Source organism: Natator depressus, chromosome 7 (genome assembly GCF_965152275.1).
Source record: "Natator depressus isolate rNatDep1 chromosome 7, rNatDep2.hap1, whole genome shotgun sequence".
In the NCBI taxonomy this organism is placed as follows: Eukaryota; Metazoa; Chordata; order Testudines; family Cheloniidae; genus Natator; species Natator depressus.
This window is the reverse complement of record NC_134240.1, coordinates 48467611-48484021: the sequence shown is the minus strand read 5'-3', so window position 1 is coordinate 48484021 and position 16411 is coordinate 48467611. Positions and strand designations below refer to the sequence as shown.

Here is a 16411-nt window from a genome sequence, read left to right as displayed (position 1 = left end):
GATCATTACCCAAATATGTTTTAAGAACTGTCCATTGGTGTGTTGAGGCAGAGAAAAATGTATAAAGTAACTGGACTGTTGAGAAAAAACTTACTGCCACCGGACAACAATCAACAGCACTGCGGCCAACAAGACTGAGAGAGTGTGCAGCACATGGTATGAATATGGCATATTTGTTCTGTTCTAAAAGCTTCTTCCGCATTCCTTGATAACGCCCTGACATGTTGGCAGCGTTGTCGTAAGATTGACCTCTGCACTTTGAGAAATCTCTTTTGCAAACTTGGCACAGATAATGCAGTATTTGATTTGCCATTTCTTCACCAGTGTGGCTTTTCAAATTGAGGAATGTTATAAATCGTTCAACTGGTTTTCCATCTGTGGGAGACACATATCTTAGTACAATACTCAATTGATCAATATGTGAAAGATCAGGTGTAGAGTCGACAGATAAACTGAAGTACCCAGCAGTACTTATTTCATCCACAATAGCTGAACACACTTTGTCACGCATTAGACCACTGAGTTCATCACATATTGTCTTGGATAAGTATGATGGGTTACCTTTGCCAGCATTCCCATCTTTTGAGATATGGCCTGCTAAAAATGGGTCACACTGAACCACAAGCTCCAACAATCCCAAGAAATTTCCATTCTGAAATGATCCAAATGTCCAAATGTCCCATTAGTAGGACGCCCCCCTGGTTTAGGTGGGGATAAGTAATAAAAAGAGAACAGAAAAACGGCGGGAAGAGTGTGTAGTGGAGTGTAAGGAAGTCTAACAAAGTTCTGATTTTTCCCATGATGACTACTTTGATGCTTTTTTTGAAATATCAAATATCATTTTTTTTTAAATCTCATTTTTTTTGATGCCCCCTGCTTTGCTGGGGCCCTAATCACATGCTTAGTCTGCCTATTGGGTAATCCAGCCCTGAAAATGCCCCTATATGACTCCATGTTATAAGAGCACCTCCTGCCCTGACTCAGCCCATTCCACGGAAAGGACCTGACATGAGCAAGTCCTCAGGTAAAAGAGGGGTCAAGGGAGGGAGATTAATTCTGTCTGATCCAATCCATCTTGAAGACAACTTCAGCACAGCTCAGCAGAGCTCATTTGTATGGCTCTCTGAGACAGGGATGAGGTCAGCAGTTAGCTATCTGAATCCTGTGTCTTTCACTTCCAGCCCTTCAAATCCGGCCACTTCCAAAACAGTTACCATGCTCTGAAGCCCATAACCGACCCTCCTTTTCATCCCCTTGTTAGACAAGTATTCGCAGAACATTCCAACAATCAACAGCAATTATGTTACCAACAGCTTAGATGCAAGCGGAACTTCTGGACTAGATACGGTTGAAATGTTCCAATGGAAAGTTTTTCTATTGAAAAGTAGCATTTTTTCATAAATGCCCCTTTTTTCTTTTGGTCACACACCATCACCAGTGTTATTTTTGGTTTCCAGCAAATATTTTTTTTATCAGAAAGGTGATCAAAGTGTCAATTGCATTTTTTGTTTCCCAACTTTCAGGCAATGAAAAATTGCAATGACCATTTGGATAAGGATTTCAATTTAAAAAAAAAAAACAATTGTATAACAATTTGCAAAGAAAGAAAAAAATGGGTCAATTTCAAACCATTCAAAATGAAAACAACTTCAGCGGTTTTCACTCCACTGGTTTTTCAACCAGCTTTAAGCAGGACTGGCTCTTGGATTTCAGACAAAAAGGCAGAAGACACCTTGTCAGGTTCTAGGAATGGGTGCATGACTTTTCCTCGAAACACCGAGACTGATACCCATGGCTCTCTACTCACAAGTGCTGGAGTGGCATGAAAGCAGGCTGGCTTAGGGCAGTTGGGCTGGTATGACTATTCATTCAAGGATGGTTTGTCCCATGCTGCCATACAAAATATCACTAGCCAGGGATGAGATACCTTGGACTGCCCAGATACACGGGAGCATGGGCATTGCCAGGCTGGATCAGAACCAAGGTCCATCCAGCCCAGTGTCCCATCTCTGACTGACACTGGCACCAGCTGCTGCAGGGGAAGGTGTAAAAGCCCTGCAGCAGTCGAAGTCGGGTAATCTTCTCCCCACATAGGTCTCTAGTAGCCAGCAACTGGCTCATGCCCTATGTACAAGATGGACTATCCCTACCAAAAGTTATTGTGGGCATAAGGTGGCGATAGCATTGCTAGCGCGGACAAACAAGGCAAGCCCATTGCTGGTATAGGGCTAATACAAGGTGCTATAGCAGATCGCACGATGGTAGGCTGGCTGCCATGGAGATTGCCTGGGAACTTGGAGCGAGTTCAAAGGGCCGCCATCCATTTGAAATCTAGCCCGTTTCAATCATGAGTGAAATGTCTCTCCCGGCCCTGCCCCTGTCAGTTCTGTGGTATTACGCTCACACTCCTTTCTCTGTGATGCTTTTCTCTGCCGTCACTGTGTGGGGACCCACTCAGACTGCGGGAGAAGCTGACTAATGCCTGGGCTGAATGGAGGATGTCACCCTGGTGTAGCGACCCCTGCTGTACACAAGGGAAACGACAGCTGGCACAGAAGCAGCCAACCCAAATGGCAAGCAGGGGTGGGCTCAATCCGTGCAAATAGCTACTTAGCCCTGCGTACACTAGGAGTTGCACTGATTCAGCTACAGTGGTGGCTGGCTGGACTCAGGGGAAATCGCTAGTACAGACCAGACCTAATTAAATATGGGCCCCATTCAGCAAAGCACTTAAGCACATGCTTGAACTTTGTGGTTAAAAGTTAATACTGCTGCCAACTCTCATGGTTTGATTGTGAGTCCAGCAGTTTCTGGAGTATTTGTTTAAAACTCCGGCTGGTGGCATCAAGAGATCGCAGGAGAGTCTCGGCTTTCATTCAAAGTCAAAGGCAGTTTCTAGCCCTCCTGGTTGCAGAGGAAAGCTTGAAAACATGACATACGTGTGCCCCAAAAGCTTGGAAACTAAAAATCTAAGAAAAACAATCCCACAATTATTATTAGGTTGGTTTTTTTTCAAATCTCATGGTTTTTAAGACAATCTCATGATTTTGGCAAGCCAGATTAAGGATTGTTCTGCATTTAAAGTTGGCAACACCTGAGTTCAGCAAAGCACTTAAGCATGTGTTTCACAGGGATGGTTTGCTGACTTGGGACCTACTTTATGGGGAAACCAGGGACTATTTCCCAAGTAAGGTCAAATGTACAAAGTAAATAAATTGCCACACTACCTGGAACGCCATCTTAAGGGGCAGTACTTCCTGGATTGCACTACTGATGCGTGGAACTTCCTGGAATGAAATCACCCAGTACTGGTGGTATGATGTAGTGTGAGAGTAGGACGTGTAGCCTGATCTCACCATTTGATCTTCTAACACCCATTTACATAGAGACACTTGCCGTCCCACTTCCTGTGCTTCCTACTCAATGGAGTTTAATTAGCAGACAATAATCGTGGTATCGCATGCAAAGGATGAAGGTGGATGGGAACCTGGGAGGCAGTGACCATGATATGATTGAGTTCAGGATCCTGACACAAGGAAGAAAGGAGAGCAGCAGAATACGGACCCTGGACTTCAGAAAAGCAGACTTTGACTCCCTCAGGGAACTGATGGGAAGGATCCCCTGGGAGAATAACATGAGTGGGAAAGGAGTCCAGGAGAGCTGGCTATATTTTAAAGAATCCTTTTTGTGGTTGCAGGAACAAACCATCCCAATGTGTAGAAAGAATAGTAAATATGGCAGGTGACCAGCTTGACTTAACAGTGAAATCCTTGCTGATCTTAAACACAAAAAAGAAGCTTACAAGAAGTGGAAGATTGGACAAATGACCAGGGAGGAGTATAAAAATATTGCTCAGGCATGCAGGAGTGAAATCAGGAAGGCCAAATCACACTTGGAGTTGCAGGTAGCAAGAGATGTTAAGAGTAACAAGAAGGGTTTCTTCAGGTATGTTAGCAACAAGAAGAAAGTCAAGGGAAGTGTGGGCCCCTTACTGAATGAGGGAGGCAACCTAGTGACAGAGGATGTGGAAAAAGCTAATGTACTCAATGCTTTTTTTTGCCTCTGTCTTCACGAGCAAGGTCAGCTCCCAGACTACTGCACTGGGCAACACAGCATGGGGAGAAGGTGACCAGCCCTCTGTGGAGAAAGAAGTGGTTCGGGACTATTTAGAAAAGCTGGACGAGCACAAGTCCATGGGGCTGGATGCACTGCATCCGAGAGTGCTAAAGGAGTTGGCGGATGTGATTGCAGAGCCATTAACCCTTATCTTTGAAAACTCATGGCAATTGTGGGAGGTCCCGGATGACTGGAAAAAGGCTAATGTAGTGCCCATCTTTAAAAAAGGGAAGGAGGAGGATTCGGGGAACAACAGGACAGTCAGCCTCACCTCAGTCCCTGGAAAAATCATGGAGCACGGCCTCCGAGATAACTGGCTCTGTGGATGAGGGGAAAGCAGTGGACGTGTTGGATCTAGAATGTTCTCAGTGGTAGCTGATGACAGAACAAGGAGTAATGGTCTCAGGTTGCAGTGGGGGAGGTTTAGATTGGATATTAGGAAAAACTTTTTCACTAGGAGGATGGTGAAACACTGGAATGCGTTACCTAGGGAGGTGGTGGAATCTCCTTCCTTAGATATTTTTAAGGTTAGGCTTGACAAAGCCCTGGCTGGGATGATTGAGTTGGGGATTGGTCCTGCTTTGAGCAGGGGGTTGGACTAGATGACCTCCTGAGGTCCCTTCCAACCCTGATATTCTATGATTCTATGATTCCTTGACTTTAGCAAAGCTTTTGACACGGTCTCCCACAGTATTCTTGCCAGGAAGTTAAAGAAATATGGGCTGGATGAATGGACTGTAAGGTGGATAGAAAGCTGGCTAGATCATCAGGCTCAATGGGTAGTGATCAATGTCTCCATGTCTAGCTGGCAGCCGGTATCAAGCAGAGTGCAACAAGGGTCGGTCCTGGGGCCAGTTTTGTTCAATATCTTCATTAATGATGTGGAGAATGGCGTTGACTGCACCCTCAGCGCGTTTGCAGATGATACTAAACTGGGAGGAATGGTAGATATGCTGGAGGGTAGGGACAGGATACAGAGGGACCTAGACAAATTAGAGGATTGGGCCAAAAGAAATCTGATGAGGTTCAACAAGGATGAGTGCGGAGTCCTGCACTTAGGATGGAAGAATCCCATGCACTGCTACAGACTAGGGACGGAATGGCTAGGCAGCAGTTCTGCAGAAAAGGACCTAGGTGTTACAGTGGACGAAAAGCTGGATATGAGTCAACAGTGTGCCCTTGCTGCCAAGAAGGCCAATGGCATTTTGGGATGTATAAGTAGGAGCATTGCCAGCAGATCGAGGGACGTGATCATTCCGGATGACTGGAAAAAGGCTAATGTAGTGCCAATCTTTAAAAAAGGGAAGAAGGAGGATCCTGGGAACTACAGGCTAGTCAGCCTCACCTCAGTCCCTGGAAAAATCATGGAGCAGGTCCTCAAAGAATCAATCCTGAAGCACTTACATGAGAGGAAAGTGATCAGGAACAGTCAGCATGGATTCACCAAGGGAAGGTCATGCCTGACTAATCTAATCGCCTTTTATGATGAGATTACTGGTTCTGTGGATGAAGGGAAAGCAGTGGATGTATTGTTTCTTGACTTTAGCAAAGCTTTTGACACGGTCTCCCCCAGTATTCTTGTCAGCAAGTTAAGGAAGTATGGGCTAGATGAATGCACTATAAGGTGGGTAGAAAGCTGGCTAGATTGTCGGGCTCAACGGGTAGTGATCAATGGCTCCATGTCTAGTTGGCAGCCGGTGTCAAGTGGAGTGCCCCAGGGGTCGGTCCTGGGGCCGGTTTTGTTCAATATCTTCATAAATGATCTGGAGGATGGTGTGGATTGCACTCTCAGCAAATTTGCAGATGATACTAAACTGGGAGGAGTGGTAGATACGCTGGAGGGGAGGGATAGGATACAGAAGGACCTAGACAAATTGGAGGATTGGGCCAAAAGAAATCTGATGAGGTTCAATAAGGATAAGTGCAGGGTCCTGCACTTAGGATGGAAGAATCCAATGCACCGCTACAGACTAGGGACCGAATGGCTAGGCAGCAGTTCTGCGGAAAAGGACCTAGGGGTGACAGTGGACGAGAAGCTGGATATGAGTCAACAGTGTGCCCTTGTTGCCAAGAAGGCCAATGGCATTTTGGGATGTATAAGTAGGGGCATAGCGAGCAGATCGAGGGATGTGATCGTTCCCCTCTATTCGACACTGGTGAGGCCTCATCTGGAGTACTGTGTCCAGTTTTGGGCCCCACACTACAGGAGGGATGTGGATAAATTGGAGAGAGTCCAGCGAAGGGCAACAAAAATGATTAGGGGTCTAGAGCACATGACTTATGAAGAGAGGCTGAGGGAGCTGGGATTGTTTAGTCTGCAGAAGAGAAGAATGAGGGGGGATTTGATAGCTGCTTTCAACTACCTGAAAGGGGGTTCCAAAGAGGATGGCTCTAGACTGTTCTCAATGGTAGCAGATGACAGAACGAGGAGTAATGGTCTGAAGTTGCAATGGGGGAGGTTTAGATTGGATATTAGGAAAAACTTTTTCACTAAGAGGGTGGTGAAACACTGGAATGCGTTACCTAGGGAGGTGGTAGAATCTCCTTCCTTAGAGGTTTTTAAGGTCAGGCTTGACAAAGCCCTGGCTGGGATGATTTAACTGGGAATTGGTCCTGCTTCGAGCAGGGGGTTGGACTAGATGACCTTCTGGGGTCCCTTCCAACCCTGATATTCTATGATTCTATGATTCTATGATTCCCCTCTATTCGGCATTGGTGAGTCCTCATCTGGAGTACTGTGTCCAGTTTTGGGCCCCACACTACAAGAAAGATGTGGGAAAATTGGAAAGAGTCCAGCAGAGGGCAACAGAAAAGATTCGGGGACTGGAGCACATGACTTATGAGGAGAGGCTGAGGGAACTGGGATTATTTAGTCTGCAGAAGAGTAGAATCATAGAATATCAGGGTTGGAAGGGACCTCAGGAAGTCATCTAGTCCAAACCCCTGTTCAAAGGGGATTTGATAGCTGCTTTCAACTACCTGAAGGGGGGTTTCAAAGAGGATGGAGCTAGGCTGTTCTCAGTGATAGCAGATGACAGAACAAGGAGCAATGGTCTCAAGTTGCAGTGGGGGATGTTTAGGTTGGATATTAGGGAAAACTTTTTCACTAGGAGGGTGGTGAAGCATTGGAATGCGTTACCTAGGGAGGTGGTGGAATCTCCTTCTTAGACATTTTTAAGGTCAGGCTTGACAAAACCTTGGCTGGGATGATTTAGTTGGGGATTGATCCTGCAGGGGGTTGGACTAGATGACCTCCTGAGGTCCCTTCAAACCCTGATATTCTATGATTCTATGACTGTGGAGGCTTTAAACTCATTGCTGCTTGTATTGGAAGATCATTTCCTTAGCAGCCACTCAGACGGGCCCTAGCTGTGGTTGCTTCTGTTTTTGTTCTAACCCAGGCTGCCATCGAAAGCCTTGTGACTGATGACCAGCAGCATTCCTGCAAATCAGTCACTCTGTAGCTGTAATAACATGCCAGGGGCACTGATTGTCTCTGCTCTCACACGCTAAGCAGGGCCAGGCCTGGTTGATATTTGGATGGCAGATTGCCCATTAAAAATGAATGATTAGGCCCTTTTAGCTTTGGGTCAGCGCCCCCAGCGTGGCTGAGGTGCCGTTGCTTAGGCGAGATGACAGAGTTGTCAGCTTGTGGCTCTTACTACTGTAATAACCCTGCATGCAATGCTACTCTGCATGGAAAGCCAGGACAAAGGTGTGGCCAGACTGGGGCCACACTACCACAGATGCCCAGCCACTGACTCCAGCGAGATTAATGGTAGAGACAGAAGGACAGGTGCTGTGATGGGGCGATCGCTGAGCAACCTGAGGCTTGTGCCGTTGAGAGCTTTGTCTAGGCTCAGCTGGGAAGGGAACTGGGCACTCGCAGCAGCACTGGAGTAACAGCCCCTCACCGTTCCACCATACCAACACATTCTGTTTCAGCTGGTGCTCCCAGGTTGCCTCCGGGATGCGCCCCAGCTGGAGTTTGGTGCCATGACAAAATTCCCCAGAGGAGAAGTGATAACCGCCGTGTCCCACTCAGATTCCTCCTCGGCAATGGGTAATTCCTTTCTGCCTCTTAACTTTGCCTCTGCAGTTCCAATGGACCCAGCATTCTCCTTCACTGCCTACCATTCGGTATGTGCAGCATGACTGTGGGCTGCTAACAGCTGCCATGCTCCCCCCCCAGAGGGGGCTGCATTTCACTTCTGGGTAAGGTGAGGCTTGTGAGCGCTGTGGAGTTATGAAAGCGCTTTGGGTTCCTCTGTCCTATGGAAATGGAAGGGGCGGGTGTAATGGGCTCCCTCATATCTCTGTTCCAGGATTATATCTTCTACCTGGAGCCGGAGAAGCTGGAATCAGGGAAAGGGAAGTGTTCCTATGACCCCAAGGTGGACAGCGTCTCAGCCTTGATAAGTGAGTCCTTCTCTCTTGCGACTGCAGCACTGCAAGGTGGCCAAGGGGACCGGGGCTGCTCTGGCTGGGCCCTGCGGTGCTCCAGAGGGACACCCAGCTGGTTCTCGGCACTGATTCCAGGACCATAGATGGACCTAGACCAAGAGGGGCAAAGGGGTATAGTGGTGTCAGCCATTGCCAAGGCACAAGACCAGGAAAGGGCCAGAGCAGCAAAGGGGAAATGCAGACAGGGCTGTTGCCTAGTTTCCATGCGGGGAGATGTCTGCAGGGGTGAAGGTGGAGTAGCCAAGGCCCGGGGGGCACCAGAGCCCAAAGATCTAAGCTCGGCTGCTCGCCAGAACCACCTGAGCCAGGGCAGGAAGGTGCCTGAGCCCTCCCCCAAGGGACCAGGAGACTGGGAAGGTGCCCAGGCATGTCAGAACCCAGTTGTGGCCTTTAATTCATAAGCTCCAGCCCGGAGCGAGGAGGGACCTGGCTGGTTGGCTCACGGGGAATGCAGCCGCTGCAGATAACGTGTGAGTCTTGTTGAGCTACTCTGTCCTCCCTGCTGCCACCAATTGAACCCTGGGTCACACTCTCCAGTGGTGCCACGCGACCACTCTCGCTGCCCAGGGAACCCCCAGGGGAACTCAACAGCCACAGAATGCCTGCTGCCTGCTCTGGTCTCGGCTGCTGGCGAGCCCTGCCTTGTGCAGACACCACTGCACTGCAACCCATGCGAACTTGCCACTCCAGCGAGAAGCAGCCACTTGCAGGTTACGGGGAGCTGAAACCAGGAAGTGCATAGGCTGGGGTCCAGGTTGAGGAGGAAGCTCCAGAACTCCTGTCCAGGCTTTGCCTGGGACAAGCCAGAGAGCAGAGCCCTGGGGAGCCGGCTGTTCTCTTCCCGGCCCCGGCACACACGGTTCCCCTTGCATAAACCTGGCATGGCACTCACCTGAAACAGATGCTGCTGGCCTAACACAAGGCTCCACCATGACTCTCCATTGCTCAAGGCTGGGGAAGTCTCTCCCCACGAGCTCCCATTTTGTGCCTCCCCTAGGCTGTCCCCCACCCCCTTGAACTAGCCAGCGCCACAACTGCGTGGGGGTGGCTCACAGACCCCTGCTCTCCCTCCCAGCCGCATCAGAGCGGAGCAGTGGGCCGGGGAGGGACCTGCACCAATCTGAGTTGAGTGCCAGGGCTGGTTGCATGCCAGGGAAATATTAGGTGCTTTGAGACCAACGTTAAAATGAGAGGTGATGAGAAGCTGTTTAGGACTGCAGGGCAGGTGACTGCTGGGGGGCTGCTCCCCCCTCCCCGGAGACATTAGCCTGGCGGCGTTCTGCAGCTCTACTGAAGGTGGCTGCCCCCAAGAAAGCCAAGTAGGGATCTGAGTCCAGGGCCCAGCAGCTGTGGGGCCAGCAAACCCAGTCCGGGTGTGTGGGAGGGAAGGCAGCAGGTCGAGACACACGCAGACGGGGCACTTTGGCCCAATGTGAGGACTTGGAGGGCTGTGGCATGGCAAGAGGCGCCCGGATGCCACGGTGTTGGGTGTGGGACAAACCTAGGTAGAACAGAGTGGAAATGGGGTAGGAGAGGCTCCGACAGCCACCGACAGATGATGGAAAAATCCCCAGGGCATCTCTTTCCTCAACAAGGTCAGATCCAACCCTGGGGTAGGAATGGCCACAGTGAGTCAGCCCCATGTGCTAGGAGCATCTCCACCCCAACTTCCTGTCCTATTTCTGTCCCTATTCTCCCCATTCACCTCCCATTTCCTATTTCCCTCCCCCCCCCAGCTAATCAGGCGCAGCCCCGGGCACTGCTGGCGCCCTCCTGGAAGGTGCCAGGCCACAGCGCATGGCAGCCCTGGTGTCCATGGTGCTTTGCCCCTGGGGTGGCGAGGGGCAGGGATGGCTGGGATGGGGTTGCAAAGGGCAGGAGACCAAGTTGGAGCAGTGAAATAATGCGGGTCAGTATCGATGTCCTGCCGTCCCCGGGCCTGTCTGGGCAACAGCTGTGCCGGGCTCCCCCAGGAGCACTAGCCAAAGCTCTCACTTACTGCTAATCCCCCCCACCCCCTCCCGCCCCCAGGCCTTGCGGGGCCTCGGCTGCCTTTGATCCTCTCCAGGCACAGGTATTGCCTTACACGCCAGCCCCAGCACTGCTTCGTTCATTGGGGAGCAGCTGTGAAGCAGGGGGATGGCAGCCAGACCTGGGACCGTGCCCCCGCCACAGTGCCAACCGGGCACCATGTGGGAAATGGAGACCTGTCTATGAGCTGACAAGGAGCTGGGGTCCCTCTCCCCAGAGGGGAGATGGAGTGCTCTCAGGGCTGCCCCAGGCTCTCTCTCCTGGGCTTTCTCCCCACACCCAGGGGCCCCGTGCCAGCCCATACACTCTAGGCTGAAAGGGCATTTCTCCTGGACAGCCTTTGAGTGGCACAAGTTGGTGACCCCGGTGTTGCAGGAGCAGCAGGTTGTGACTCCCTGTCTTTGTCCCATGGCGTGTGCCGCTCGCAGTGGATGTGGGCAGCGAGGACCTGCCAGCTCCTGGGGCGTTGTGGGCACCAGTCGTCTCCTCACTGGCTCCCATGGTGGTGTCCTGCATTCCACCCCCGGCCCCAGGATGTCCTGGTGGAGAGAGGGCATCAGCCAGCCCCCCATGCCAATCAGCACCACCACCGCCCGCAAGTTCCCCCTTTTGGCAGGGCTTGGGGGCAGGACAAAGGGTCTGCATGAGGAGGGGCTGGGGGGTCCTCAGGCCCCACACGCTCCCCCTTCAGGAACTGCTCCCCCACACACCCCAGTCCCTGCTGACCTCTGCCTCCCACCTACAGATGAGGAGCTCTATGCTGGCGTCTACATTGACTTCATGGGCACGGACGCAGCCATCTTCCGCACCATGGGCAAGCAGACGGCTATGAGGACTGACCAGTACAACTCCCGCTGGCTGAACGGTGAGTCTGGGGGAGCTGCGGGTGGGGACGGGCCGGCATCGTGCGTCTCCAGGACATGGGATGCTGCCCAGGGGCCTCGCGCTCTGTATAAAGCCCAGTGCCTGGCTGCCCTCTGGCCTGCCATTCCTGGGGCTTCTCTGGGGCTCATATAGCAAGAGCACTGCATCCAGGATGGGGCCCACATCCCACAAGTGCCCTGGAGATCCCCACCCCCTGCAGCGTTTCAGGAGAATCTCCATGGCTTAGCCCCGGTGGAAGGCAATTGTGGCCTCGTGCCAGCTTGGCAAGGCTGTGCCAGGTACATGGTGTAACGATGCTGGCTTTGGTGGGACACGACTGAGATTACCAATGCAGGACAAATTGCTTAGAGCAGGGCAGTCACAGCCCCAGGCTGGTGGTTCTCCACCTCTAAGGCAAACCAAACCAGCCAGCCAGAGAGGACTTCGGTCTCACCCCACTGGCTAACCATAAGTCACACAAACAATTCCCTTAGACGCTACAGTTTCCCAGTATCACCACCAGTGCCACTTCTTATAGGGATGAATGGTGATGAAAACCAATACCCCACTAAAAGAAAAAAAGGTTCTCCCGATCCCAAAGGACCAAGCCCCAGACCCAGGTCAATATACCAGTCAGATATTACCCACAAATCATGCTGTTGCCAATCCTTTAGAATCTAAACTCTAAAGGTTTATTCATAAAAGAAAAAATATATAGATGAGAGCTAGAATTGGTTGAATGGAATCAATTACATACAGTAATGGCAGAGTTCTTGGTTCAGGCTTGTAGCAGTGATGGAATAAGCTGCGGGTTCAAATCAAGTTTCTGGAGTACATCCACAGCTGTGGTGGGTCATTCAGTCCTTTGTTCAGAGCTTGTTCAGAGCAAGGTTCCTCCAGAAGTAAGAAGCAGGATTAAAGACAAAATGGAGGGATTTCCAGGGCCTTTTATATCCTCTGCCCTGTGGAAGGACACCCCTTTGTTCTTACTGTGGAAAATCACAACAGCAAGATGGAATTTGGAGTCACATGGGCAAGTCACATGTCCATGCATGACTCCATTCTTTACAGGCCGATGCCGTTGTTTACATGTTAGTTTGAACATTCCCCAGAAAGCTCAGATGTGGATTGGTGTCTCCCAAAGTCCATGGTCAGTTAAGTGTTTCTTGATTGGGCACTTACTGAGAATAGTCCTTTCTCAAGAAGCTGACCAATTGCTTCACTGAGGCTACTTAGAATTAAAACACATTGAGATACAAGTACATAGCCAATATTCATAACTTCAACTACAAAAATGATACACACATACAGATAGCATAATCATAACCAACAGATCATAACCTTTTAATAGACACCTCAGATGACAACCTCTGTACAATATTTGCTGCAAATATATAACAGTGGTTGCATCAATGATCTATACGGTTACAGTTTATGTCAATAACGTCACGCATGGGGCAGCCTCGGGGTGCAGTTTTCCCTTTGCCTGTAGTATGCCAGGCAGAGCTGGTGAAGTCACAGCCCTGAGGGCTCAGGGCAGGAGCGGGCGAGGTGCGTTTTAACCAGGGTGAAGTGAACGACAAACTTTCCTCGACTTCCCTCCAAGCCCCCAACTTCCCTTCACCCCCCCTCAGCTTTGTGCCTTCTCCCATGCCGCCCCTGTGCTGGGAGCCATCACTCTCTTCCTTCAGAGCCTGGCGCCAGGGCATTTCCACCCCTCTGAGCTGCTTCCAGGGCCCCCTGAAGCCTGAGACCTGCACATCTGCCCCCTTCTGATTCCTGCTGGCAGTTCTGCCTCTGCCAGCAGAGCCCGCGACAGTGGGCTCCCGCCGCCAACCCGCTCACGGCTGGGGGCATTCGTAGGCAGCAATCCCCACTCTGGGTGTGTGTCCAGCAGTAAGAGATCCCTCTGCAAAGACCCATCAATGCACGCTTGGCCCACTCCATCTTCAGCAGGCACCGCAAAGGTGCTGCCTGCCTGCCTCCTTGCCAGTTTCTCAGGCACTCCCACCATGGGAAACCGCTGTGAGGGCCCCAGCAGGAATGCCGAGCCTCCTGGTTCTGGTCACAGCGGGTCTAGACATCCCAAAGGCCTCCCACGCAGCGACCTGCTGTGGAGCTGCGGCGATGCTGGTGCCGGGGGGCAGTTCTAAGGCTGGGCCCGTCTTCTTCCCTCAGCAGTTGTGCAGAATATGGATGAGCGCAATCGCTGGTCCACTGGGAGCAGAGAGAGATTCCACTGCTGCTCCCCTCTGCGCCGGCCAGAACCAGGCTCTAAGTCCTTGGGTGCCCTGCTTGGGAAGCTTGTGAGCACTGGAAATACCAGAAGAGCAAATGGGATGGCCACCATCTTGGCCTGGGGACCTCCAGAGCTCAAACCAGGAGCTGCTACAGCTTGAGCTAGAGCCCAGACTGGGGCTGTGAAAGCCTCACCTCCTGTGGCCCATGCAACCCAGGAGGAAAACAAATCGGAAGGTTGATATCTTCCCAGGACACAGAGCAAAGCAATTGGCATCTGGCTGCATTCTCCCCTCAAAGGCGTTGTCCTCATTGAGCAGGAGAACCTGTCAGACTGGGAAGTGCTACAGACAGGACATGGCTGCCTAAGACCAGCCGTTGCCTAGGACGGGGGTCAAAGTTTCAGCCGTGACATAGAAGTGCCCTGCTGAAGGGGGTTCTTACTGAAGGACCAGGCTAGTGCTGGAGCTGAGGAGGAACTCTGAAGCATCCCTGACCTGTTTTGCCAGGGCAGCCCTTCCCTGGTACAGTGATCTGAAAGTGTGAGATCTGCCCCAGGTGCATGATCTGAGACACTTGCAGATGTGCACCCAGACTCGCCAAAATTCAGGCCAGTCAACCCAGTAGCTGCCAAGCCCTCATGGCTCCATCCCTGGAAAGTGGACAACCAATCAGCAGCACTATGTCCTCAGCCACCTTCAGACCTGGTAAAACCCAGAAGAAGTGGTGGCCATTTCATCAGGCAAGGACAAGAATTCCCTCCCAGCATGTGAACCTCAACGAAAGGGTCTTACCAAAGGAACAGGGAGTCCCTTGAAGACCCATGTGGGGTCTGGGGGAAGTGCCCACACAAACTCAAGTATTGCAGAGCCAAGTCCTGGAATAGAAACAGCAAAGGACAGAGAACAAATAAAACTGATAGATAGATAGATAGATAGAGGGGGTGTGGGGATCGATAGATAGATAGATCTGTATGGGACTGGATGGGTGAGGATGGAGGGATATGTGGGTCTGGATCAATGGAAGGGTCTGTATAGAGCAGGGGTGGGCAAGCTTTTTGGCCTGAGGGCCACATTGGGTTTCCAAAATTGAGGCTGTGTCTTCCCAACCAGCCAGATGTGGCCAGGCCCCAGCCTCCTATCCGACCCCCCACACACCCCCTTCTCGCCCCCAATGGCTCCCCTGGGACTTCTACACCATCCTCCACCCCCTGCTCCCTGTCTCATCACCACCCCCAGACCCCTCTCCCCTGACTGCCCCCTGCCGCCCCATCCAACCCCCCCTCTCCTTCCTGACTGCCCCCCCCCAGGACCCTGCCCCATCCAACCCCCCTGTTTCCCGCCCTCTGACCGCCCCGCCCCCTATCCACACCCCCACCCCCTGACCACCACCCCCAACTTCCCTGCCCTCTATCCAACCCCCCCTGCTCCCTGCCCTCTTACCACGCTGCCTGGAGCACCAGTGGCTGGCGGTGCCAGAGCACCAGGTCAGGCCACGGCTCTGCAACTGCGCTGCGCACGCTGAGGCTGTGGGGGAGGGGGAACAGCAGGGGAGGGGCTGGGGGCAAGCCTCCCAGGCCAGGAGCTCAGGGACCGGGCAGGAGGGTCCTGCGGGTTGGATGTGGCCCACTGGCCTTTGTTTGCCCACCTCTGGTATAGAGGGATAGATGGTTCTGCATGGGAATAGTTGGATGGGTCTGAATGGGAATGGGGTGTCAACCCCATCATCTGCAATAACCAATCCAGAACATTTCTCTCCTGCTCTCCCTCCCTTCCCTGCTGCAACAGAGGGAGATCCCTGGTGGAAAGTATGCCTGGCCTTCTCCCAGTAGCACCTGCACCTGTGACAAAGCAGCAGTGACAGCTGAGTAAACTGAAGTTGGAGCGATCATATTATACCTCTGGGCACAGTAGCTGCAATTGAGAAGGCAGAGCTGTCACCGTGGGCTTGGAGGCATATTGATTGATGATGGACAGAGATTCTAGCAGGAACAGCACTGGTCACTCCACTTCCAGCTGCCAAACAGTTTCCATTCTAACTTCCTGCTTCCAGTTGCTCGAAAATTGCTGGAACTTCAGGGCTGAAATTTCCCAAGCGTGGGCTCCTTCATGTGAATTGATATCCAAACGTTTGAGCAAAACACTGTCAAGCCATTTTGGAGTCCAGGGAGAGTTGGGAGCTGAGGGGGGATACACTTTTCTCATTATTAAGAAAAAAAATCATCAGACTTTTGTACAGCACCTTGAGCACTGGCACAAGTGGGGGTAGGCCACTGACGTATGGTATGAGACATGCCAGTGAGAATGCATGGGCATCAGTCTGCATTATGGCCTCAAGAAAAGGAGTACTTGTGGCTTATCTAAAGTGATCACTCTCCTTACAATGTGATCACTTTAGATAAGCTATTGCCAGCAGGAGAGTGGGGTGGGGGGAGGTATTTTTTCATGCTTTGTGTGTATAAAAGATCTTCTACACTTTCCACAGTATGCATCCGATGAAGTGAGCTGTAGCTCACGAAAGCTCATGCTCAAATAAATTGGTTAGTCTCTAAGGTGCCACAAGTACTCCTTTTCTTTTTGCGAATACAGACTAACACGGCTGTTACTCTGAAACCTGTCATTATGGCCTCAGTGAAACATGCGTGCCAGATGGTTAACCATGGTCGCCCTAACCACAGTCAATGCTCCTGTCGGAGTCA

General features: G+C 51.4%; 1 protein-coding gene across 2 annotated transcripts in view; it reads left to right on the top strand.

Annotated features, from left to right (window-relative positions):
• The window catches only part of SEMA3F (semaphorin 3F), a 106785-nt gene that overhangs the window by 78461 nt on the left and 11913 nt on the right, over nucleotides 1-16411 (top strand). For both annotated transcript variants that reach the window (XM_074958352.1, XM_074958353.1), the window contains 2 exons: nucleotides 8442-8535; nucleotides 11357-11476. In XM_074958352.1, coding sequence (XP_074814453.1) covers nucleotides 8442-8535; nucleotides 11357-11476 — 214 coding nt within the window. The remainder of the gene's footprint in view (nucleotides 1-8441; nucleotides 8536-11356; nucleotides 11477-16411) is intronic.